Raw genomic sequence first — 26,266 nt, 5'->3', positions numbered from 1 at the left:
CTGCTGCTGTCCCTCCCCGCTTCCTGCCCCGCAGGCCGCCTCTCCCTAGGGAGGACGCTTATTCTACCCTCGAACGTGGGTGAGGAAAAGGGTGGAGGCGATGACTCATTCCATTCACGCATGTACCACTGGGCTCGACTGACCGGACTTAATTTTAAAAATAGTTATCTCCGGCTAGGGCCAAGGGAAAACAACACTGGAGGACCTGCTGGTGCGGGGCGATGGCACGCGTACGGCTACAGGGGCAGCTATTAGCACGGGACGCTCCTCCGCCCTGAGACCTCCCCACGGCTGACCCGGGGAGCGGACTGAAGACCGAGGCAGCCCGAGGCAGCCCGAGCCCAGCCGAGCGAAGCGGGGAGGTCGGAACCGAGGCGCCCCCTCCCAGCCGCCGTTCCCGGGGTGGGCGGTGCCCTCCCGGCATCCCCCGGGGCGGGGCGGATGGGCGCGTGCGCGGGCGGCAGGCCCGGCCTCCGCCTCGCCATTAGCGGTGCCGGCGGCTCGGCTCCGCCCGGGGCGGGGAGCGGGCGGCGGGAGGGCTCACCTGCGCGGCGGCGGCGGGGCCAGAGCCGGAGCCGGGTGCGGGGCCGAGCGAGGCGAGAGCAGGGGGCCTCCCTTTGTATTTTCTCCTCGTCTTCGTTCTTTCGTCTCTCCTGCGCTGCGTCCCGTTGAGCCGTCCCGGCGTGGCGGCGGCGGCCGGGCCATGGTGCGGCGCGCCCGGCTGGCGCTGGTGGCGGCGGCGCTGGTGGCGCTGGGGGCGCCGGGCGGGCAGGGAGCCCGGGCGCTGGAGTGGTACACGGCGTGGGTGAGCACGAGCTACGTGGAGCCTGTAAGCAACCGCACGGTGAGGGGCAACACGGAGAGCGGCCGCTACGGGGACAGCTCGCCCAAGGAGGGCGCGCAGGGCCACGTGGGCATCCCCCGAGGCGCCTCGCCCCGCCACATGGAGGGCTGCGCCGCCGACACTGACTACGACGTGCCGCTGCCCGCCGGCGGCCGCCTGGCGCCCGACGGAGACCCGCCGCCGTGGATCGCGCTGGTGGCCCGCGGCGGCTGCACGTTCAAGGACAAGATCACCAACGCGGCCAGGAAGCGGGCGACGGCCGTGGTCATCTACAACGAGGCCCGTTTCGGGAACAGCACCGTCTCCATGTCCCACCTCGGTGAGCGGGGAGGAGGCGGCGGCTTTGTCTAAGGGACGGCGGGCAGGCGACTGGGGAAGCGGCCCTCGCGGTGACGCCGCGAAGAGTCGGTCGTAGCCTCCTTCGCTCCGTCCCTTAAATCGCTGCTGAGGGCAGAGCTTGCTTGGGGCCGTGGTTCTGTTAGCCCGCACCTCGCGGCAGGCGTGCGGCAGGCGTGCGGCAGCCGGGGCAGCTGGGCTGTGCCGAACGCCTCAGGGCGCCGCGCTGCCTCGGTGTGCACAGCCGCGGCTCTGTGAGGAGAGCGGCTGGGGCCGGCTCTGCTCTGCTCGTCGTCCTCTCCTGTGCGGGTCTGTGAGGGCTGGGAGGAAGGTAAAGCTGGGAGAACGTGCTTCCAGCTTGGGGATGAGGTGAAAAAACTGATACCTAGAGAAAAACGTTGAGTTGGCTTGTCTGAGCGCGCTTATCTTTAGCCTACGGAAAGGAGCCGTGCTGTCTGCAGATGTCAGAGCTGGGATGGATGCTGCAGCCGCGGCTCGACCTGTGCCCGGAGTGCAGTGCTGGCTTAACAGATGTGACAAGATCAAATGCTTGAGCAAAAGGAGAAGATCCTCGAAGCTCTCCTATAAAAATCTGTTAGCGTTTGTAGGCTTCAGAGGAACTGGAGGGTCTTGAGGAAGATAGAAAGATGAAGCAAATCATGCCAAAAGTATCAGTGACGTGTGTTCCTGGTGTGATGAGTTGGTTAGTGGCCAGGCTGTCCTTCTGGTGGTGAGGAGAGGGAGGACCAGGGATTTGGTTGAAGTAGAACTGTAAGGTGTTTCTGCAGAAAACAGTGTTACTTGAATGTGGCAAGCTGAAAATTGCCTCACAGCATACTGGGGAAAAGGTAGCTCCTGCTGGCACAGCTAGGACTGTGATCACTGTTCCTTCTTGCCTGCTGCATGCTTAAGTAGGCCATGGAATCATTAAGGCTGGGAAAGACCTCTAAGATCCTCTAGTCCAAGCAGCAGCCCACCCCCACCATGCCCACTGACCACATCCCTCAGTGCCACATCCAGTCATTTATTGAACACCTCCAGGGTCCGTGACTGTACCACCTCCCTGGGCAGCCTGTGCCACTGCCTCACTGCTCTTTCTGACAGTAAATTTTTCCTGATGTCCAACCTGAGCCTCTCATGGTGCAACTTGAGGCCATTCCCTCTTGTCCTATTGCTGCTGCCTGAGAGAAGAGGCTGACCCCCACCTCACCACAACCTCCTTTCACGTCATTGTAGACTGTGATAAGGTCTCTCCTTAGCTTTCTCCTCTCCAGTCTGAACAATACCAGTTCCTTCAGCTGCTCCCCTTGAGACTTGTGCTCCAAACCATTCTTTACCTGCTGTGAAAGAGAAGGGCTGCAAGGTAAGGTGGGCTTCTGATTTAGGTCCTGTGTAGCAGTAAAGGTTCTTTCTTTTGCAACTGTTTTGTTCTTTGCTCATTTTTCTTTTATTCTTGCTGTCACTTTGGTTGATAAGTACAGGTTTGTTTTGTCCTGTGAGAATTTCTTGCATTCCACTTCATGCACTGTCATAGCCTCTTATGAATATTTGTTTTTTTTTTCCTGTGAAATCTTTCTTATCTTGCTTATTTCTTTTTTTTTTTTTTTTTTCCTGTCATCTTTGTGCAGTGGAAGACCTTGTGTTGACTTGCTAGTATAGTTGCATCTGTCAGCAATATGAAAACAAATGCTCCCTGACTGCTGCCATTCTGTTAACATTTCTCTTTGTAATCTGTTGGAATTTTGCTGATAAAAGCTCTGTCTGTGTGAAGAATAGGCTTTAGTGTGGTTATATACAGTTACATATTTGTACTTACTGTGATTTCACAAATGCAGGCTGGACCTCAAGATTGTCAGGACAGCATGGGGATGTGCTGTATTACAGTATAAACACTATCTCTGAGTAACAGATTTTTGCTTCACAGTGGGAACTTTTAAACATGTAAATGTTTGAAATAGCTACTGAAATTTTCAGTGCGTTCTTCTGGGAATATAGGGAAGAATTATTGTTGGTGTTCCAGGCTTTGTGTTGCTTTAAGAAAAATGGGACAAGGGAGAACATGGAATATAAAGTATTTTATTGCAGATGTGAGTTTTCCATTCCTCTGAACAGATCTGTGAGGTGACATATGAGGAAAATCCTACTTGTGAGCAGAGTGCACAGAACGCTATGAGAAATCTGTAGTGCTGTATGTAAGGAGTGGAGTTGCATGTATATGAAGAACATCCACTTGGTGGATTTGCAGCTGTGGCACTGGAAAAGATGGAAGACAGAGTAGTTATTCTAGCCAATAAATGTGCGTTCAAGCCTGAATACTATGCAGGTGATAAGTGGGGGACTGTTCCAATCTCTAAGGTTCATTTTTTCCATTCTTCTAAAAATCCTTGCCTTTAACATTTCTTGTGCACGTGGTGGTGGCAGTTGCCTGTTTTTAGGCTTACTCCAGCTTGTGTAAAAAGATTGTTGGTGAGGCCAAGAAGTGATTTGTGCTAGCTGGTGTCAAAGCATTTGACTAAAGACAAAAATTCCAAATAATCTGCAGATTAGTTGTTTGCTGTATGGGTGCCCTACATGCGTCACAGGAATGCAGTGAGCAGGGATTTCAGTTAGTAGTTTCGGAGCATCACAGCCAGGAGTTTGAGCACTTAGCCTTGCAGGCCTGTTCCTTTCTGCAAAAGAAGGTTCTTCAGATACAGCTTTTTACTGATGTCTCCTATGTTTCAGGCCTCTCTCTGAGTTAAGTTCTTTAGAATGTTGCATGTCTTGTCTCCCTGAGGGAAGTAGTAGTGAAACCACTTCACGTGTGGCTGTGGAGCATTTTTTTCCAGTGGAAAGCATTTGTTTTGCTTGGATGACTCAAGGAGTTCTCAATCCTTCAGTTAGTGTATCTGAATGGTCTAAACTCAGGTTCACAGAAATACAAGAGTTTGCAGGTGTTTTGAGCTCTGTTTATTTTGGAGGGGAGGGGGGGGAACTTAATGTAATGCAAAGGTTTAAAATTCCTTTCTGAAAGGAAAATAAATACAGTATATAAATACTATCTGGGAGAGGTTGGGTTGGGGAGGAGTCTGGATTGTCAAGGTGTAGAGAATTGTAGGGAGTAGACCAATGAGCTGGGGTGTGCTCTGTGTGTGCTGGCCTGGAAATAGGGAAGTGAAGAGACTGATACTTTGTGCTGGGCATCCAGCCATTTGTGAGTACTCTCTCAAACTATGATTTTAGGATCCTGATCAGAATGTAAATAGGAGTAAAATATGAAGTATTGCTTTGCTTGACAGCTGTTGACTATTGTATGGAGGAATGGGGACCAGCTGCAGTCGTTTAAGATGAGTCTGGAATGGAGCTTCAGTGTGTGGCTTGTGGATTTCAGGGAAGCTTGGGTCATAGCTGAAATCATACACTTAAGACAGTTTTCTTTATGTAACGTATTTTTAATGAGGCTTTGCCAAAATACACCCAGCTAATTCTTTTGTTCATTGACGTGTTTTTTACGCAGCTACATTGAACAAAATAGGTGTGAATGATTTTGTACTGACAATTCTAAAAGCTCCTGCCAGTTCCCAAGGGGCAGAGTTAGGATTATTTTGGCACGTACTTCAACTCTGTGCCACTTTTCTTTCAGAGACCTGAGTGATACTTAAGTTATGTACCACTTGAGAATCCTCTGTGTTAACACTGCTCACTACTGAAGGCTTTAGTGCTGTTTTACTGAAAGGACAGAACTGAAATTGGAGGCTTACTTAACCTGGTCAACAGCTGTTGTGTTGGGCTGCTAAGTTGTTTCAAAAGAAACCAAGTAATTTCAAGATGCTTGTGTTATTCTGTGTGTAAAAGTACATGCATGTTGGAAGCCCATGTGGAAAGAGGGCCTGTATTAGTTGCTTGGCTACTTGACTCTTCTGATTGTATACCTGCTTCTTGAGGCATGTGACAACACACAAACCTAGGATCTGGGGAGATGAGGTAGGGTTGGGTGATTGGGGAAAAGCTTGTCATCTGATTGCTGCTGTAAATGGCACTGGCAAAGATCAGAGACTTTGTTTTGCTGCCAGGAGCAGAACATATTCAGTGTTAATTGTGGCAATGTAAGTAAGATATTTTAATTAGCTCTAAGGGCTCAGCTCCCTCAAACCTTGAGAGCCTTCAGACATTTCTCATGGGGACAGAAACTGAGTACGACTGTGGTTGGTTTCTGGATGATAGAAGATGATCTTTATGTTGTATGTGTTCATGAATGGGAATAAGGGTGGTTGTGTAGGCTGTGTGTAATCAAGAGGCTTCTATCTGTATAGCTTTCTCCTTGTGAGCAGAGTGCTGGCTGCCATCTGCAAGAGGAGGCTGTAACAATATATGCAGTAGAACTGACCTTGGCTCAGTAGCAGGGTACATACCTTCATCTCCACGGAGTTTCAAACATGTACATTGTGATTCTGTAAGCACTGGAATGGGCTGCCCGGGGAGGTGGTGGAGTCACCGACCCTGGAGGTGTTCAAGGAATGGTTGGAGTTTGTGTTGAGAGACATGGTTTAGTGAGAACTATTGGTGATAGGTGGGTGGTTGGACTGGATGATGTTGTAGGTCTTTTACAACCTTGGTGTTTCTGTGATTCTGTCGTTATTTTCAGCTATCCTAAGGATTTCCCAGCACTCAGTTGAGATGATAATGGTTAGAAAAGTACACACCAGATTCCAGATCTACCTGACTGCTGAAGCATGAAGCAAATCTTACAAATAATCCAGGTTTATTGTAATGGGGTAAAAATGTGGTTGGTGATTGCAGAAGTAGAAACAAGTATAGAATAGCAAAGCCAGCAAAATGTGCTCCCAACAAGCATATGTGACTTTGAGGTTTTTAAAAGTGTGATTTTTTTATTTTTTTTTTTCAGGTTTGAGTTGTGTTGCAGTTGAAGCTGATGGAATGACTCAACACCATTTGTCTTTGAATTATGCGTTTCAGAACAGAAGTCTAAAATTAAAGTGAGGAATGAGTTAAAGTCCTCAGTCTTGCAGGCTGCTCAGGGCAATGTCTCTCTGAGATTGCTTTTGTAATAGTGGATCTTGTTGGTTTTTTTTTTTTTTTTTTTTCTTCCTTACGTCTAATGACCTTCGAGGTCATCGTGTTTAACTGTGTGCATCTTAGCAGGCTCCTCACCAAGTCTTTAAAGCTGCTAAAATGCTTTTAATGGACATTTTATTAAATTTGCAGTAGTTACATTAGTTTTAAAACTGGAAGCTGTCACAGTACCTAGCAGTCGTGCAGAAATACCCTGCTTTCCAATTCAAGTAAATAACTGACTGCTACTTGGCCATGCCAGTGACACTACAGATATAGGCATTGCTAAGAGCTGTGGGGTATTAAAGTGTGTGTGTGTGTGAGAGAAACTGTGCAGAGGTTTATGTAGCATGTTTAAATTGAGTGCAGATTTTGGGCTTGAAGAGGAAGTCTGTGTCGGTTGAAAAACCTAGGCTGCTTCCAGCTTTCTATTCTTCAAGTCAGAGTGAAAATACATGAATGCTGGTGCCACCCATCCTGGTATTTGTGAATTCTTGCAATTAATTAACCATATACCTAAATCAGGAGATGAAGGCTTGCAGAGAATGGCTCTTGGTTATGTGGGATACATTTTTAACTTAATATGTTCTTTTCTTGGTAACTTAGTGATGCAGTGCGAGGTCAGAAAGCAAGGAGAGTATCGTGCAATCTTCTCTACAGGACTCACTAGTTTCTCTGGTAATGCTTTTGTGCTAGTTCAGGGAGGAAAATAATAATTGTTACACAACTGTGAGTGTGCTTGGATGTGTGGTATTGTGTGAATAATCACACTGTTGGTGAGTAGAGCTAATTAGGGAGCAAGTTGCTCATGGATTTGCCCTATTTGTCTTAAATTTCACTGCTCTGCATCTCCTGAATACACCCAGTACGCAAGACAGCACACGCTGGGATCTAGGTGAATGCTGGCTGGGCAGATAGCTTCTGGTGAGCAAATGCGGAATGGCTAAGCAGGGACACAAGCTGGGCCTTTGCTGCAGCAGCACCTTTTTCTCAGACCTTTGAGAAACCCAGCCCTATTTGGAAATGCTGCTCTTTTGCCAGGTCTGGAAGCAGCTGATGGGTGTAGTAGTTCTTACGGTAGGTGAACAGTGGGGTGATTGCATAAGGTGGAGCTGGGAAAGCTTACCTGGCATTCAGACAGGAGGGTTATTCAGCTTGTGCTTGGGAACCTGCGACTTTTCATCCACAGCTGCCCATCACACCTTCTGGGGAGGGTTTGGAAGCTGCTGCCTGCAGAAATGCACTGTGAGCCCATTCTCCTTGGAGTGTTACTGAGGTGGCAAGATTGAGTGGGTGTCTCGGTAAGAATGGTCTTAGCTGGAAGATGTCTGAAGTATTTAAGGCAAATAACTGCATGGTAATAGGCAGTGAGTCCAAAATGGTTTTCCAAGTTTTCAGAATCCCACTGAACATAATGTCATACATTAAGCGACAGTTTCTTTTAACATGACTTGCCACTAGTGCCACTAATGCAATTGGGAATGGAAAAGGCTTTACATCTTCAGCGGGGAGGCTTCACTGCAAGTAGCAAGTCAGTAAAGTTGTGAATCTGAAAGGGTAGCTGTGATATTACAATTTCTTATTTTCAGCTGGGGAAATTCTATTCTTTATTCCATGACTTTTTCCTTGGATCAAGCTTTGTTTTGATTTTTCTCAGTCAGGAGTACAAGGCAAACTAGAAAGCCGTAATTTACCAAGGGCGTATAGTAAGAACTATTCAAATAAAAACAGCATGGACCAGTGAAAAGGTGACATTCATAACAAGTATATTTGATTTCCATTTGTTTTGTAATACTGATCAGATTTTGAGACAATACTGGAATCACTTCCAGACGAAACTGAGTAAAACCCTAGTCACAAAGAGTCTTTGTTCATGCCATTTGGTCTTGACAGTATCTTAGCTTGTTTGGCTGCAATATGGTGCTTTTTTTTTTTTTTTTTTTAATTAGGTGCTTTCTCTTCCATATGCATGGGATGCTTTTGAGTTCTAGTATTTAAGAAAACACATATTTTTGTTGCATGCTTCCAGAAGAGTCCAAAAGTATTTCTTGACAAGTTCCCACCTTGATGTCCCTTTAGATTGTGAATAGTTAGTATTGAATAATGTAATTGAATATTAATTATCCAGTCTTTTTGTTATTGTCTTGTGTGCAGTCTAATTGTGCTGTCAATTCCAATTCAAACTTAACTGAATGTTTGTCTTTTTGTGGTAGTTTACATTCTGTCTACAGCTGCAGTTCAAGTTCCTACGTTAACGAAGGCCAACTGTTCTTGAGTTGTATATTAGAACCTTAGCAAATTCAAGATAAGATTTTTATCGCTTGCCAGCTTTTTGCATGGCATCTACACCTCCTCTTGCTGTGTGGAATGAGGAGTGTAGGGCCTTGATAAAAGTAAAGTGTACTTTTAATACATTTAGTAGTGCAAACTCCTAAATATCTCCCACTTGAGTTTCACAATGTAAGTAAAGGGTTCTCTATTATTAAACTTCATGTAAGTTCTGCTGTACTTGAAAAAATGAGGACACTTTCCTGTAATTTTACTCCCTGCTCTTAATTGAAGAGGCCCAAATTACTGTCAAGCCAGAATGCCAAAATTTCTACTTAATTTTTTTTTTCCCCCCCCTCTAACAGGGACAGGAAATACAGTGGTGATAATGGTTGGTTATCCGAAAGGAATAGAGATATTGGAGCCGGTACGAAGAGGCATTCCAGTAAGAATGACCATTGGCGTTGGCACGCGTCACGTGCAGGAATACATCAGCGGTCAGTCGGTTGTGTTTGTTGCCATTGCCTTCATCACCATGATGATTATATCGCTTGCTTGGCTGATCTTTTACTATATCCAGCGTTTCCTGTACACAGGATCACAGTTTGGAAACCAGGTAATTGGAGATGCAGCTTACAAGTACTTGCAGTCTTCCGTCAGATCAGTCGCCTAACTTCCCGTGTTTTATTGAAGCGTTTTTAAAGATCTGTTCCATCTTGTCTATATTGTCATAGAATTGTACGGTTGTTTGAGTTGGAAGGGACCCTTAAAGGTCATCTAATCCAACTCTCCTACAACAAACTGCAATACTTAGAGCTAGATCATGTTGCTCAGAGCCCTGTCCAGCCTGACTTTGACAAGGACAGGACTTCCACTACATCTCTGAACAACTTGATCCAGTGCCTCCCCACCCTTATTGTAAAGCATAAATCAATAAAATCGCTTCTATTCAATCTAAATCTCCTCTAGTCTAGTTTGAAATCTTTTTCCCCTTGTACTGTCACAACAATTCCTGCTATAGAGTCTGTCCCCTTCTTTCTTATAGCCCTCCGAGAGTATTCAGTGATGATTAGTGAGGCTAATAAACAGTTTGCTAGTTAGCACTATATGCTTGGCCAGTTTTAATTATAGAAACCAGTATGAAGTAGTGGGAAATTAATTTAGCCAATCATTAAAAAATAAATGAAAGCAGTTTCTTGTGTTATTTGTCACCTAAGTTAATTTTTAATGTTAAAAGGGTGGATATTATTTTCATTCTTATGTAATTTTCATTCTGAAGGTATTAACTTTACTAACCAGAATTTTATTTTTTTTTTAATGAAGAAGGGGATCATAGTAATTCTTATTTTTAAGACAGAATAATTAGAGCTAAAATTTTTGGTTCTAATGCCTTACAAAACCTGCTGTGAATAGCAGTGCTTTGGAAGGAGCACATATTGTGTGTGATTGTGCTCAGTGGGACTGTTAGAAGTGGAGAGCATGGTGGGAGAGCAGGAGAGGTCAGGAAGGAATGACTTCTGTTCTGCTTTGCCCTTTCTATGTTCCTGTATTAGTTAAACTTGCAGTCTACATGAAGTCATGAAGTATTGATTCCCTGTAGTCTTCTTTTCCTTTTTCTTTTCAAGTATTTAAGCCTTGAAAATATTCTCGGAATGTAAATTCTAAGAAAAGTATTTTCTTATGAAACACTTAGAGAAAAAGGAGTGCATTTTTGTTCTAACTTTTAAGTTAAGAAAGCCGTTTCTTCCTGCCTGTGTGTACCTGAGGACAGTTCACCCTAGAGGAAAATCAAATGCTTTGTATTTGTAGATTTTAGATTGAATGGGATGCTTCCCAAAAATATGTACCATAAACATAAGCCATAAACAGTTTGTCATCTAAATGCTTTTTAATGAAATGAAATTATCTAGCGTTAGGCTGTTATGCCATGTTCCCCAGATCTTCTGCTTTTATAGCGACTGTTGAAAACCGATTTACGAAACTGAAGCTGTGAGATGTTTTGAATATCTTTGGTCAAAATATAGTGTTAGAAATCTTGAGAGAAATTTGGAAACGTGACCTGAATCTTATTTGTTTGGCTTACTGACTTCAGCACAATTAAAACTTTGAAGTTAATTATGACATGGTATAAAGCAAGCTATTCTGCGGCTGCTTAGTGAGGTTGTGGAAGGGTGTCTTGTGACACATTCTAATATCAGTTTAGCAGTAAATCTTTGAACAGCTTCTTGCTGCTGGACGTGAAGCAGGCCAGTGCAGGAAACCTGAGCTGGTACAGAAGGTGGAAGAAACTGCTGCTGGTGAAGTGCAGTGTAGGGGAAGTTTCAGACACTTTCTATCATGGGGGTTGGAACGTGATGATCCTTGGGATCTCTTGCCAAGCCAAGCCATTCTGTGATTACTTGAGAGGGGAGAAGAAAGGTACTTCAAGTTCATATAAAGATATAAGTTGTGACATCATTAAGAGAAAAGCTGCTTTTTTTTATTATTATTGTACTTCATCAGTGGGAGTTCTTGCTAGGTTGATCAAACTCTTAATTGGGAATGTTCAGTTTCTAGCAGTAGCTATGTCTTTGTCTTAGAATACAGTACTGCTTTATTTGCTTGCTTCCCCTCTAAGCATAATTAGGGCTGTTACTGTATAGGAGTCCAGTATGTTGTCTCATGTCTATGAAGCCTTTCTTGTTGTCTCCTTTGCATAATGTGTTCTTTCAGTGTAAAGCTTTGGATAATGTGTTAGACAGTGTTTAACAAGGGAAGGCATGAATAGCTACAAGCAGCCTTTTGACCTGGTAGCCAGCTGTAGGCTACTCAGCAGGATTCCACCTACTCTCAAGCTTGTGTAAAACCTACAGCCTGCTTGCTCATTGCTTGGCCTAACAAGAAGGTCTGGTTAATTCTGTTGTTGCAGCTCTAAAGCATAAATTAACTTCAATTTTCCTGTGTGGGAAGGCCCTTAATGCAGGCAGCTACTGTACAAGACTGTATGTCTGTTTGATCTGCTTAGTTCTGTGCCAGCTCAGGCCATTGTTAGAGCGGTATGCCTATAGATAATGTTTACTATTGTGCCCCAAGAATGCAAGACTCGTAGTTCTTCTGCTTCTGCTGGCTGGAAGTACTTTGTAAATAAATTATCTGGCCAGAGTTGAATTTTCTGATGCATTCAGGAGGCTTAGTAATCCATGTGGAAAATGTTTAAAAGCTTTGAAATGCGTCTCTTAAAGCTCAAGTCTATGCTAATGCTTCACATCTTTATTCAAGGGACATAGGAAAGAAACCAAGAAAGCAATCAGCCAGCTTCAACTGCATACTGTGAAACGTGGAGACAAGGTAACTTGGTGGCTTTGGTTTTTGATGAATGATTTGAAATGTGTCATAATGCCTTATTGGAATTTAGTCTGAAATTATCTCAAAATAACTGCGGTGAGATTCTTACAATTTTAGGCTAATTTCATTGCCTTTGCTAGAAGACCAATTTTAAAATTGAAGAGTCAAAATTCAACTGCTTCTGAAACGTAAGGCTGGTTCGTTGCATTTTGTATCTAGTTACACAGAACAGAGGATAAGAAAGGGCTGATAGTGCTATAAAGATGAGGTAACATTGATCTTAGAAGCACTTGAAAACATAGAATCATAGAATCATAGAATCACCAAGGTTGGAAAAGACCTGAAAGATCACCCAGTCCAACCGTTCACCTATCACCAATAGCTCCCACTAAACCATGTCCCTCAACACAACATCCAGCCTTTCCTTGAACACCCCCAGGGTCGGTGACTCCACCACCTCCCTGGGCAGTCCATTCCAGTGCCTGACCACCCTTTCTGAAAAGTAATACTTCCTCATGTCCAGCCTGAATCTCCCCTGCCGTAGCTTGAAGCCATTCCCTCTGGTCCTATCACTAATGACACGAGAGAAGAGGCCGACCCCCAGCTCACTACAACCTCACTTCAGGAAGTTATAGAGAGCAATGAGGTCTCCCCTGAGCCTCCTCCAGGCTGAACATTCCCAGCTCCTTCAGCCTCTCCTCATATGGCCTGTGTTCCAGACCCCTCGCCAGCTTTGTTGCCCTCCTTTGAACACGTTCCAGGGCCTCAATATCTTTCTTGCAGTGAGGGGCCCAAAACTGGACACAGTACTCGAGGTGCGGCCTCACCAGTGCTGAATATAGGAGAATAATCACCTCTCTGCTCCTGCTTGCAACACTGTTTCTGATGCAAGCCAGGATGCCATTGGCCTTCTTGGCCATCTGGGCACACTGTGGGCTCATGTTCAGCCGAGCATCAATCAATACCCCCAGGTCCATTTCCTCTACGCAGTCCTCCAGCCACACCGCCCCAAGCCTGTAGCGTCACCTGGGGTTGTTGTGGCCGAAGCGCAGGACCCGGCATTTGGCCTTGTTGAAACTCATCCCATTGGCTTCAGCCCAGCTCTCCAGCCTGTCCAGATCCCTCTGTAGGGCCTCGCTACCCCCAGGCAGATCCACACTTCAGCCAATTTGGTGTCATCTGCGAATTTACTGAGGGTGCACTCGATGCCCTCATCCAGGTCATCAATAAAGATATTGAAGAGGACTGGAAGAACTGAAGAGGACATCAACAGGTAGATTGCAAAGTTCTTCCTAGGACTATTGGTTGCATAGTTTGTGTAGCTGATACAAGCTTTTCGTTTAAAAGAACATCCCATTTTATTTTTCAGAGGGCCTTACAAACCTAAAAAGCTTTGAAAAGCAAAACGCTCACTTCAACTTTTTCAGCATATGATACATGAACTATAAAGACTTCAAGTACAAATGTAAGAAGCTAAAACAATTCCACTAGAATAAGCGATTCTAAAAATTCAGTATAGCTTTCAAAAAGTTAATTTTACCAGCTTAAGGCCTAAACTAATAACTCATGGAACAAATATGAGGTAGGAAAAAAAGAGACGTTTTGAAAGAAACAATTTAGCTTCAGGCAGCTGTGAATCTAAAAGCTAAATTAACTTCTGAGAAGATTTCTGCTAGCATACAGACATTTCTTTCCCAGCCTTATTTGTTTTATTTGATCAGCTTTTACTTAAGGACTGACTTGTTTAGAGATGAAAACAAGAATTTTCTTTAAATTCATGAATAAAATTAAGGTGAAAAAGGGTGCTTAAGAACTTCAAAAGATGTGGTGCAACTGATGTTGTTTAGTTTAAGTTATACACTACGGAAAGCGTGTCCTTTGTATAGCAAACTAGCTTGAGGTTAAAACAGTCACAGAGCCTGCCTTATTATTTTTTTTTTTTTTTTACCTCTTGTATATTGAGTACTTTAGTTTAGTACTTTAAAAGTATTTCTTGCTTTGAACTAAATTGTAAATCAAAAAGTAATCTGCCAAGCTTGGAATGGGGAATGTGCATATTCCTCACAAGGTGAAGTTAGAAAGAAGGAAATATAGAACTGTGTAACAACTTACATGAAGTAGTGTCAAAGTGTAGCATCTGCGTGGAAAGAAATGGATGTAGAAGAGTCATGGTAAACTCTATCATGAGGACCACAATGGAGCTGTTAATTGCTTTTAAGCTGATTCTCAATCAGCCTATAGAAAGGGGGGATTTTACAGTGTATCAGTTCATTCCTATTAATGTATCTGTAAGCAAAGTAAATGACAGGGGGATTTAACAAAGTTCTCGTGCAGTCTGCTCATAGCAGCTATTAGTGGCGCATTGATCAAGCAAAGGATGAAATTAGATAAAAATATCTAAAATAAAGGTTTTCTGCTTGGTGAACCATATCTTACCAATTGTTTTGAGTCACCTACCAGCAAATTTTGGTAACTTAGGGGTGCAAATGTACCTTTGAACTAATGTGAATTTATCTGAAAACATGGCCTTGCCTCTAAAGAAAAATGGTACCATTCATATTTCCATTCATTCTGTCCTTATGACAGAAAGAGTGCAATTATTCTGCTTATTGTGACAAAGTACAGTTTTTTTTATTGTCACTTCTTTTGGAGTCGAGATATTTAACTAAAAATAGGTCAACCTTTTAAAATTGTTTGCTATCGTGTAGATCTTTCCTGAGAAGCTTATGGGATTATTGCGAAATGGACACTCATTTGGTCATGTGCTGCATGCTTGGGTTTTGACTCTTGTGTAGAATAAGAAAAAACATTTATGATAGGAAAATATTTATCCTAAACTGCTTATATTAAAAAAATAAAAGAAATTGGGAATTTGAGACATCATGTAAAGTAATAGCATGTAAAGGAGGCAGAAACTTTGCCTTGAAGTTGAGTTTCCTTGTCATACTAATTCGTTTGAACGTTTGTGGTAATTTTTAACTGTTTCAGTCAGCAGTAAATGTGAAATATTTCAGTGGAGGATGGAAGGAGTTGGCCCACTGTGTGTTCTTCTAATACTTATTTTTAAACAACTCAACACTGAATTATTTCTCTTGTCAGGAGGTATTTATTGTACCTACTATAACCATAAGTAAGGCTTCAAGGAGGCAGTAAGACCTGTTAAGAAAATTTAAATAACCCCTAAAAAAAGTAGGGATGGGGGGAATCCTGTTTGAACTCGTTATGCTGTAAGCTTGGAGAAGAGACTTAAAAATCATTATAAAATTTTACTTCTCCTCCTTTGGCCTCCAAAGTATATATATTAGATGTGGTAGAAGAAAAGTATATATGGAAAAAGATGGTTCACAGTATTTACCCTCAAGGACTACTCTCTGCTTAGTCTCTTGCAAGTCTTGGATCAGTTAAAAGTTAGATTGGATGCTCATTTATGCTGGCTTTTTAAAAAAATTTCTAGATTGTTGTGTTTTTTGTAAGTTGTTCATGGGAGCCAATCTCCTAGCCAGTATTTGAGGTCTAACAGATAGCTTAGCATACCATATGTAGCTATTTCAATTAGAAACTCTTGATTTAGGGGCCTGGCTTTTGGTATTTGGTATCACTTGATCAAATCACCTCATCTAGAATTAAATGAGGGATGTGGGTTTTTTTGCTAAGCTAACTTATACCACCTTTTATGGGAACTCAGAAGTTTGTTCTATGATGACGTGGATGCAATGCATTTAAATGTTATCGTCTTTAGGGTCTAGATGTTGATGTGGAAAACTGTGCTGTGTGCATTGAGAACTACAAACTGAAAGATACTGTCCGAATTCTGCCATGCAAGTAAGTTAACATTGTTATTCTTTTCTCTTTGTGCTGTATTTTACCTAACCAAAAATTGACAAACCTTTTGGAGACTCTTGAAACTGCTATCAGAGCTGAAGTCCTGCCATTCCTATGGCCTGTTGCACATAGAAGGGCACTGGGAGACAATGTAGAGTTTCATACATATGGGAGGAAAAGAAACAATTGGGAGAAGTGTAAAAATGAAATAGAACTGTAAGTTTGAATTGTACACAGTTGAAATGATACTTCAGGGATGTCTTTGTAGTTAGTGCTATCTTTTATTTTAGGTTAACATACCTGGAAAAGATGCTTCCAGAGCTTATGGTTACATTTGTCCTAGTAAATTAAGCAGTACTGAAATGTCAGGGTTACAGAGGAGTTGTGTTACCTGTCAAGGCAGTGCCTTGCATATCTTTTAAAGAAGTAACGTGTGGTTTTCATAATAAGTTCTAAAGGGTATTTTTTTTTTCCAGACACATCTTCCATAGAACGTGCATTGACCCTTGGCTTTTGGATCACCGAACTTGTCCGATGTGTAAACTGGATGTTATCAAAGCTTTGGGATACTGGGTATGTTGCATGCTTGTTTTAATCTTCAAGAAAGAAGTGTAATGCATTGAGCAAGTCTTCATGTAACTGTTCAGAATGAGAACAGTTACTACTTCACTAGCTGGAGAAGCTGAGCATAGATACAAGAGCGAATGAGAATATGGAAAAAAAAAAAAAAGGGAATTTTGTGGATAGGAGCTTAAACAGAATATTGAACTGTTTATGAACCCTCTGTGTACATTGTGGTGATCTTTTTTTTTTTTTTCCTGCCATCAGCTGACAATAGTAATGAAGTTAAAGTAGAAATGAGGCAATTTGCTCAAGCTACCAAAAACTAACTTAATTCAATAGATTACATGTATGTTTTCAATCTTGTTGAGAACTGCAATTCGAAGTAAATTTAGTATAACTTTCATATATTTGAGCACATTTATATATAATTCCACATATACCCAGTATTTTATCCCTGTAAATGAGGCACTACTGAGAACCTTCCTAAAGACATTGATTGGAAATTGGTTAAATAGAGAAAATGATGTGCTCTCATTTCTTCCTGACAGCACCAGAAAAGAGAGATGAAGACACACGCGGTAGGTTACTTGGTCATTGTTGGTAAATAGTCTTGAGTTCCATTAAGATGCCTTAGACACGAATGTACCTTTTCTCTTCTACTGATCTGCAGAGACCCTCAGGAAGCAGGGGTGTTCCTTGGATTCAGGGGCCTTCCTTTCATTGGCTAGGTCTGCATTATGACTAGCTTCTCTCTTATTTTGTTAGAGACTTAGCAGGTATACGGTTGACTGACTTCTGTGTTTTGTGAAGGATGGCAATACTCCTGCTATGCAGTGTGTGTGTATGTATTACATTCTATGTGTACATATACACCAAATTATGGTGGTTCTGTATAGCAAGTAAGGCTTTATCTAGGAGTTGCAATCTTCTCACGTGAAATAACTACATTACTATTGTTAACAGCTTGCTTCTTGCTTGTTTTCAAGTCTTGATGTTGACATAACTCATGTTGTCTGTGAAAGGTTATATCCTTTCGTATACAGTCTCAAAGCTGAAACATTTCAGAACACTCCTATTCCTTGAATTCCTACTGTTGCAGGAGGTACTGATACCAATGCTAACCAAGAGGATTAATGACTCTGCTTGTTGGTTAAAAATATTGGAAGCAGGTTGAATGAAGTTGTATTAAACACAGAAGCCCAGTTCTCTTTTCTGTGGAATGGAGAAAATATCTTCTCAGCCATCCAAGTTGTGCTGGAATTAGTAGTGTGAGATATCATTCAGCTATTTTTTTTCTAGCTTGGTCTTCAGCCTCATCCAGGTTGTCCATTCTGATACGCAGAGCAATTGCGTAAATGTTTTGCTAATATGAGCAAAGAAGCGTGAAGAGCAAGGCAGCTCTTTCAGTAGGGTGCTTGCTGACTTGTAACAACAGATTTGAAGGTACAGCCTTATTACAGAAGTTTCTTGAGGCATGCTAAGAGCTTGAAGGCTGAATTCAGTTTTATGGTAAACACTTCAGATGCTTCCGTATATTTAAATGCTTATGGTAGAAAGAAGACAGGAAGTCCTGTTACTTACTTTGTGTTTTGTAAATTGTGTACTTAGTGGACTTGTTACTACTACTTATGAAAAATGAGAGTTCAGCATGTCTGACTTTCTGGTTTAGGTGAGCATTGTTGAATCTTCAGTGCTTATTTAGCTGCTGAAGCTTTGAAAACAAAAAGTCACTGGTCTTTTCCCTGACGCTCACACCCTTTGGAGTTTAGTGTCACATGTCTCAACTTGTGTTCAGATGTAATTGTTCTACAGCTTAATAAAATCCAGCATGCTATAAAGTGTGGTGTTCTAAGAGCAAAGGAAGGAACAGCATAGGATTTCTTAAGACAGGCCTCCTTTGCTAATTTTTTGAGCAGGGGGAAAAAGATAATTCTGTAGCCTGCAGGAGAGCTACTTGTGCTGCACTGTACTTGTTTATTCAAATAGTCTGATTGTGTTAATACCAATAGCTTAAGGTTCAATTTTAGGAACAGAATTGCGTATGTAGGACTTGGATCCATCCTAAAAGTTATGAGAAGTAGCTTATGTTTCCCCCCAGATTAAAAAGTTCCTTTGCTCACATTGCAAGTTTTATTCCTGCAATGTAAGGAGCTGGCATTACTTCTGTTTTTTCAGACCAGCATTTAAAGTTAGGCTGGAGGAAGAGGTGGAGAGAAGCTTTTTCCTATGTCAAACTTTGTTTACCCCAGTTTAAGAAAAGAAAAATTGCACCTTGCCAAACTACTATTGTGAGAAAACAGCAGTTTATATCATCTTCTGCATAATCAGTAGGTTTGCTCAGCGAGGACTTCATACGTGCTGAGTGTGCACTTAGACTGCATCAGTACTGCATCAATACACTGCATCAATACTATTGCTGAAGTGTTGACATACTCCAGCTGGATGGGTTGACTCCTGCCATTGTCACCACTCTTGGTTTTCTGAGTTTTTTTGGGGATCTGCCATTGACATTTGAAGTAGGCACTGCTAAATACTATACCTGTGAGCTTATAGGCAACACTAGCTGAGAAAAGTCATTTTTTCCAATAAGGTGAAGATATGAAGTGATAATATGGAAGAATGTTGATGTGTAATGGTTGTCAGAAGTGTCAATTAATGTATTTTAATTTTGAAGGGGGACCCTGAAGATGCACTAGAAGTTCCAATACCTGAATCAATAAGTGGCAGTGTGTCAGTTGGAAGTCTGAGTATTGCTTTACAAGAAGATGAGAGAAATGAAGTAAGCGAACTGTCAGCTTCCTCCACCAGTGAATCTGTATTGCAGTGTACCAGTTTAAAAGAGGATGCAGGTGAAACCACAGCGTTACTTGGTAAGTAATAATTCAGCTTATCACTTCATAATCCGTGGTGCCATTATTGGCACTGGAAGATGCCAAATGATCTCTGGAAGATCTCCAAATGATGTTAGTAGTCTTAGTATTGCACTGCAGAGCAGATTGAGTGGTGCTTGTACTGATGTTCAGAAAACAGAGGCAGGTAGATCATGAGGGAGTCCTGTCAAGATTGGAAAAAAATTGTTTGGGGAGGGAAGAGATACAATCTTCCCAAAACACCTGTTTACTTATGTGGAGCATTTTGAACCTTACATATATATATGACTACTTGTCGCCAGAGTTTAGATAAAGCAATTTAGAAGATGAATCTAGAAACAAATTTTCTTCTGGTTTCTGACTTCTAGATGTGGATGTCAGTAATAACCGGCATGGAGAACATCTATCTAATGGAAATTCCCACTGAGCTGCGTCATGGAAGATACCTTGGATAGGTCGTTGAAGAACTATTTTTTATTTAAGTAGTATGAACTTTTGTCTGGTTAATGGAAAAATAACAATGTAAATTATTTTACCTTTCAAACTTTTCTAGCTGGTGTTCCAAAAGGGCTAATAACTAAAAATTTTGTACGTAAGAGGATTTTATAAAACTTCCTCTGGATGTCTCATCCTATAAAAAGATGCAATAACCCTTTTTCTGTAAGCATTATTACAATGTCATTGTGTTTCAGAGGGCTGTAACAAGAGGAAGACAAGGCAGCGAGGCGAGACAATGTAGAATGTCTAATGGATAAATATTTTGGAAGCACTACTCATGTTCAGCATGTATGTATGGAGAACACTTACAAGACTACAACGATTAAAGTGTTTTGAAAGTTCTGTTGTAATTGGCGATGGACATTGTTGAAAAAGAAGACACAGTCTAGACTTTGAAGGAACCAACTTAATGGGTATATTACATATCCACTTGGATGAAAAAATTAGTAGTTGCAACTTTCTGTACATATAATAAATAATAATTTGATCTTGTAACGTGTTCCACTGAGAGCAAAAGGGGACTCTGTCTCACTAGCTTTTTATACTGAATTTGGCAGCAATAGGTTGTGCTAAGTGGTCTTCACGTGCTGAGCATGTAGACTTATTTAGGTATATGCACACTGATTACCTCTTCCAATCTTAAACTCAGTAGAACAGAGGTAAAGGGCTAACTATAGCTAAAACGTATTAGTCTATAAGACTTAATTCCTTCTTATTCCTGCTCCCATCTTTATGTGCAAATTGAAACTGTTTCTTAGGACCTACAAACACCTTTTCTTTGTGTAGAGATGCTAGAATTCTTCTCCTGGAGATTCCATAATAGGGGGTTTTGACTGGGTTTGTCACCACCTTGCATCCCTTTCTTTCAGATTAGCAGTACTGTGCCTTATAGTCAAACACCTGTGAAACCTGAAGCACCCGAGAGTAAATATAAACCCTGACATCTCCCAGTATGACCTCTTGTATTTATGTACTCTTAAGCGGTATAGGGAATTGCTAAGCTGTTTTGTAAAGGAATATGTATATTTAAAACACTACTTAATAAGAGTATAAATGAATCGCTTAGGATTTTAGCATTGTCATGTTATAAATGTGCTATGTTCCTTAATTTTGGGTAAAGCTGGTCTTACAGGTTGCTTAAAACGGTGTCTGTTACCAGACATTTGTTTCAGAATGCATTTAGTTTTTAAAATGTACATTTGGAATGTTTTTATGAAAATATGCAATTCTTTTTCTAACTTACATTGAGCTTCAATAGAAGCAATAACTTTTCTTAAGTTTAGAATGAATGTTCCAGAAATGAGAGATTTCATCTGGGGAAATACAGTCTGAACTTCTACTTTGCAGAGCAGATATTTCATCCTAAATTTATTTCAAAATGTTCCTGTTAATGCTTGCTTATTGACAATAATCTGCCTCTTCCTTGTAGGAGTGTAATTTTTAGGTTTACTGGAAAATTGTCAGGTTGTAGTTCTGATGTCACCAGCAGGTGCAAGTTTTTGTGATGCCTTTATCTTACAAGAAGCACATGAGAATGGAATATGACTGACCAAGCATCTCCGAAACTGAACAAATAAAAAAACAGCCCACAACTAAAACAGACAATATATAGGGACATTTGTCTCCAAAAGAAGCCTATCAACATTTCCAGAACTGCCTTTTCAACTATCTCTTCAACGTTATAAACTAAGTCTTCTCCCTCTTCCTTAACACAAAATTGAACATTGTTTCTGTTAGTAAATGTTGAGAGGGTTTAAACTCTAGCTCATGGAGGAACCAAGAGGAATTACCAAGAGAAGTCTTGTTAATCTGTGGATTGTATCTTGCTGATATCTGCAGTGCAGTATTCATGCTGGAGGGGAGAATTATGGTAAGTACTTAAATTTTTAAGTAATAGCTCTAAAACAAAAAGCTTTGGTTTATAATTGAAGCTGAAATCTGGAAGGAACGGTAGAGAAGCTGCAAATTGACAAGTGCGTTTAGGAAAATCTGAAGTGTTGACTACTTTGGTGAAGTGTACAAATATTAAAGGTTCCTGGAACAAGTCTGCTAATGTCACTGTACCTGTTTCATGCAAAATGTCACAGGAGTCTTTGTGCGTAGTCTGTCACAGTGTAGTGCTGAGGAATGATGACAATAAAAGGCCGAATTGCAGTGCCTCCAAAAAGCAGTTTGCTCTCCTTGGAAGCACAATGACAAAATTGTCCGAAGCGAATGTTGGTCTGACCTCAGAAAGCTTGTGTACTTCAGCAAAAATAGTGGTAGTGTAAAAATAAACAACAGGAAAGAGTCGGTCTATGGAACTTAAAGCAGTAGCCAAGAGGCTTACAAGTGTATGGTTAGAACTGAAACAGATCATTTAGGGTAAGTGGGTGAAGGCAGCTCTGGGTAAATACAGGTACCCAGATTATATATATATATGTAATTTTTACCTATGGTAGGGTAGATGTCCTTTAACTTCCTTCCCCACCATTTGTAGAATCTATAATCAGCCTCTCTGTTGAGGCTATTTCCTGCGAATGTGTGAGCTAATGCTGTATGTATTGTGGATTCTCATTCTAGCTGCATGTTTTTCCTAAAACATGCAGAGGTTTTTCTCTGAGATCTGTCCCTTTGTTACATTTCTTTGAAACCCTCCAGAGTGTCTGGAGGCATCCATGTGGTGTGATTATGAAGTTAACAGGATGAAATGCTCAGCCACACTGGGCAGTGTTAAGTAAATAAACGGGAAAATCCCTAGCAGGACCAAGGAATGTACTTCTTACAGGATGTTAAATTTCATTGGGATGGCATTCATTAGTATGATTTCATTACTTCTAGTGGTACTGTTGGGGAGCAAACTTGTAAAGTGCAAAAGATTTTGAAAGGAGACAAGTATCAAATGGGCTGATGTTTAAAGTGAGACTGAATCTTGCTAATACTAACGCTAAATTGAAGAAAAATGTAATAGCAATTTTTTCAAAGCTTAGCTTCAGCTCTTAGACCTGTTGGCAAGAAAAAAAATGAACTTGTAGACATTTCAAATCTAAAAGCATCTTAACTGTGAGTTAAATTACCAGTGGTACCAGTTCAACAAGACAATTTGGATTTTTTTTCCACTACCTACCTCTAATTAAGGCTGCATTCTTCTAAGCAAAAATGGGCTTCAAGCAACGCTTGGATGAGGTTCTCTGCAGTATTTGATTAGATAGCAGCAACTCCTTCAGCTGGGCCGTACTGCCTGGTGTGTGACTGTCGTCCTGTTGCCAGTAATCAGTACTAGATTCTTAAGAGAAGGCATGCCAGAGGAGTTGCAGGATGGTTTGTTCACAGTGAGAATGTTTTTAACTCTTACTTACCTAATGAACTGGGTGCTTCTATATTCCTACCAAAGCTGGCTTCTTACTGTGCTTAAGGAATTTCTTCCCTATTCAGGGATGTAATTGGGCATAGGGAAACACTGTTGCAACAACCTTAGGGAAGCATGCAAAGTATCTCTTTTTGACCTCTTCTTGTTTTAGGGGTGGTCTTCTGGTTTTCTGCCCAGCTTTCTAGGTTTCCCTCTAAGGCAAGGCAGTGGCAGGCGGTGCAAAGAAGCCCAGCATGCGTGTGGTGATGGCTGTCCCCTTCTATCCCAGTGCTTCAGAGGGTGCTTGAGACAAGTGGGATATACACTCACAGGTTTTGATAAGCTCCATCAGAAGCAAAAATGTTGGTTTTGTATGATTGTGGCAATAAATAGAATAGCATATTGAGCTGAAGGTGTAACTGCCCCATAAAAACAAACTTCTTTTGTCTAGCCGAGTCTAGACAGCTGCTGTTAGCAGTACCAGTCATTACTTTGAAGTTGAGGGCACTGTGAATCAATAAGTACAGCTGTGCCATAAATACATGGCCTTGATATACATCAGTATTCTAGTGTTCAGTAAAACTGGGAATTCTTGCTCAAAAGAGCTATAAGAGCTTGATCTTGATGCTCTTCTGAGCAGGGAGGTCGTGTGTGTAGTTGTCAGAGGTTGGGTGTCTTTGGTTGGAATTTATTTCCTTAGTCTGAAGCTGAAGTCCAAAGAGCTGACTGACAGTACTGACTGCAGCATTTCTGTGCTGGACAAATATGCTGAGGTTATTAAGGAAGTACTGACTAAAGGAGAGGTGGAACTGAAATGTAGTAGAGGGGGATAGCTGTCATTATCTCATCAGGTTAACCTGGAGGGAATGGTGTTCTTGATGTTGGCAGCTTGATGAGAGACTGTTCTCTTCCACATGTTTCACTTCAGTCATCAGTCTTGGTGAGACTTGACAAGATGCCCCAAACCAATTGAATTTGCTGATACAGGAGCAGAAGAGTTTTCCAGTTTTCCTTTTTTCCTTTTATGCTTGAACTATTCACTTAGTTCTGGCATTCAAATTTAAGAGTGTGATAAACTAACTCAGCTTAAATGGTAGAAAAAATAAATCCATCCAAGTGGTATTTTGACAAGCTAGGAAGGTGTATGTTTTTACTGTGTAACAAGATGAAGTTTGGAGCTGGGCTAAGGGAATGAGCCATTGAGGTGGAGGAGGGCAGGGCAACTCCTCTTTGATCTTTCTCTCCTTGATGCTCATCTTTACTAGTTGTTCTTTTCTCTCACAGGTGATACATGAAGATTTGGGAATTGGAATCGTCGATTTAAAAATGCACAAATCAAGCTGATGGCTTTTGTTTTTGTTCAGTATGGGTCCTAATCTCTCTCCTCGGATATCCTGCTGCATTGCAAAACTCGATTTGAAAAAGTTTAAGAGTAGAATATCTCTACGATTGCATGTGTTTGTGTGAAGAATGCATTGCCTGGAAGCTGTTCATTTTACTTCCATTGGACCTGAAGCTAGTTTTCACCATCTGAAACACGGTAATGATACTGTATTTTTAAATGAGCATATCCTTCTGAATTGACAACAGCAGAGTAATTTGAGTTTCCATCATGTCATTAGTTTGAAGCTGAAGTCCAAAACTTTGAATTCACTTCTGCTAGAAACACAAGTGCAGATAACCACTTCAACTTGCTGGTCTTTGTCAACAACTATTGACAATCAGCTCTTATGGTAGCCTTGTACTAACTTGGTTGCGTTGATTGATTGGATTAAGCACCAAACTGTTGGTTTTCCCATTGTGTGTGTACAACTATAAGAATGTCAAGTTATGCATTGTTGATGTAACTTAATGGCTAAAAGCTAAATTCCGTAATAAATTATACAGACCTTTTAAAAAGCAATGTTCTGAAGAACTTCAGCATTCTCTTTATTTTACATGTGTAATCAGAGCTGTGGTGGGTTGAACTTGGCTGGCTGCTGAAGGCCCACTACATTGCTCTCTTGCTTCCTCTCCTGGACAAGAGGGGAAGAAAATAAGATGGGAAGATTCCTTTCCAATCAGTCACAGGCAAAGAAAGCAGATTTGACTTCGGGAAGTTTTTTTTCCTAACTGGAAACAAAGGCAAAACAAAAACATCTCATTTCCCCTGCCCTTTTCAGCCTGTTTCTATTCTTTCTCCCCATTCTTCCACCCCCTGCTCTGAGCAACCGGGGGCAGTGGGGAGTGTGGTCAGTTTGTAAGGCTTTAGCTGCTCCTTCCTCACACTTTTCTCTTGCTTAAATGTGGATTCCTTCTCTTGGGTCCAGTCCTTCACAAAACAACAGCTCAAAAAGATTTTTGCACTGTTTACTAATAATAAATGAAATACAGGGTTTGTGTTAGGGGAGTTTTTTAAAAACATAGTTTCTGGAAGGATAAAAGTGGGCCCAGCACCTCAGCACAGAGAAATGCTAATTTAATTGGCCATCCTAACTCTGAGAAACTAAACTATAGCAGTCTAATCCTGCAGTGCATAGAGAGAACTCCTTACAGGACATCTTACAAAAAGATTACATTGTGTAAAATAGGAGATTGGAAAAATCCCATCAATCCAAGGAATTTAGCAACAGGCAGTACTCAGATAACACCAAAAGCCTTGATCTTACATTATCAATCTTCTGCTTCATAAAAATCTGAGAAGCAGATTTAGATTATAACTGTGGCTATCCTGTAACTATAAAACAGCTTTTGTTTATCTAGCAGCATTAAATTAGGACTAGCCCTCTTCTCATTTTTTTTCCCCTTAGATTTGAGGGCTTAAATATCAGCAATTATTTTACCATGAATTTAAAATGAGACTTTAGCTGACCCTTTCCCTGCCTTCCCCAGCACTTTGTCTCTGACTCTACACTATGAGCTGGAGGTTATCTTAATTTTGGTAGCCACAAAGCAAGTGGCTGTGCAAGTTCTGAAGTGAGAACAGGCTTTATGACTTTCAGTTTTTACAGAAGAAACAGGACCATTTTTTTTTTCCACAGCAGAGCATTCTCAAAAGCCTGAAGTTGGGGTACTTCAACTACTGATGATACAAGCCTGTATTCTGGAAAGGTTCATTAATGTGGAAAAGAGAGTATATTGCTTTGAGCCTACAGCTCACACCTCAACACACTTCCATCATAAGCATTAAAAATTATTCTTTCACCTTATTCTAAACATCAGGACAGACTTCCCCTTACCTGCTGAGAAGTACATGCCTCATTGGAAGTTGCATCTGCTTTTCAGAAGGCCTTACAGAGCAAAGAGGATATGAATTGAAGTTAATTATTTGGATAGTGGCTGCCTTCAGCTATTTGTGAGCAGTTTTGGACACAGGCAATA

General features: G+C 41.4%; 1 protein-coding gene and 1 non-coding gene across 2 annotated transcripts; both read left to right on the top strand.

The window, feature by feature from the left end:
- The first annotated feature begins 441 nt into the window (after positions 1 to 441).
- RNF149 (ring finger protein 149) lies at positions 442 to 24,809 on the top strand. Its single transcript, XM_042809539.1, is given in 9 exon segments — positions 442 to 653; positions 655 to 1,163; positions 8,866 to 9,116; positions 11,759 to 11,827; positions 15,564 to 15,646; positions 16,123 to 16,219; positions 18,885 to 19,080; positions 19,449 to 21,448; positions 24,191 to 24,809. Coding segments are annotated over 8 exon segments (1,476 nt in total). The 3' UTR covers positions 19,508 to 21,448; positions 24,191 to 24,809.
- Positions 21,698 to 21,811, top strand: LOC122156386. Its single transcript, XR_006167476.1, has one exon. It is a non-coding gene; the product is annotated as a small nucleolar RNA SNORD89 (small nucleolar RNA).
- Positions 24,810 to 26,266: the final 1,457 nt, after the last annotated feature.

Source organism: Centrocercus urophasianus, unplaced genomic scaffold, assembly GCF_019232065.1.
Source record: "Centrocercus urophasianus isolate 14NV4802_14NV808 unplaced genomic scaffold, USGS_Curo_1.0 seq_12, whole genome shotgun sequence".
Classification (NCBI taxonomy): domain Eukaryota; kingdom Metazoa; phylum Chordata; class Aves; order Galliformes; family Phasianidae; genus Centrocercus; species Centrocercus urophasianus.
The sequence above is the reverse complement of the archived record's forward strand: the minus strand, read 5'-3'. Positions and strand labels throughout refer to the sequence as shown.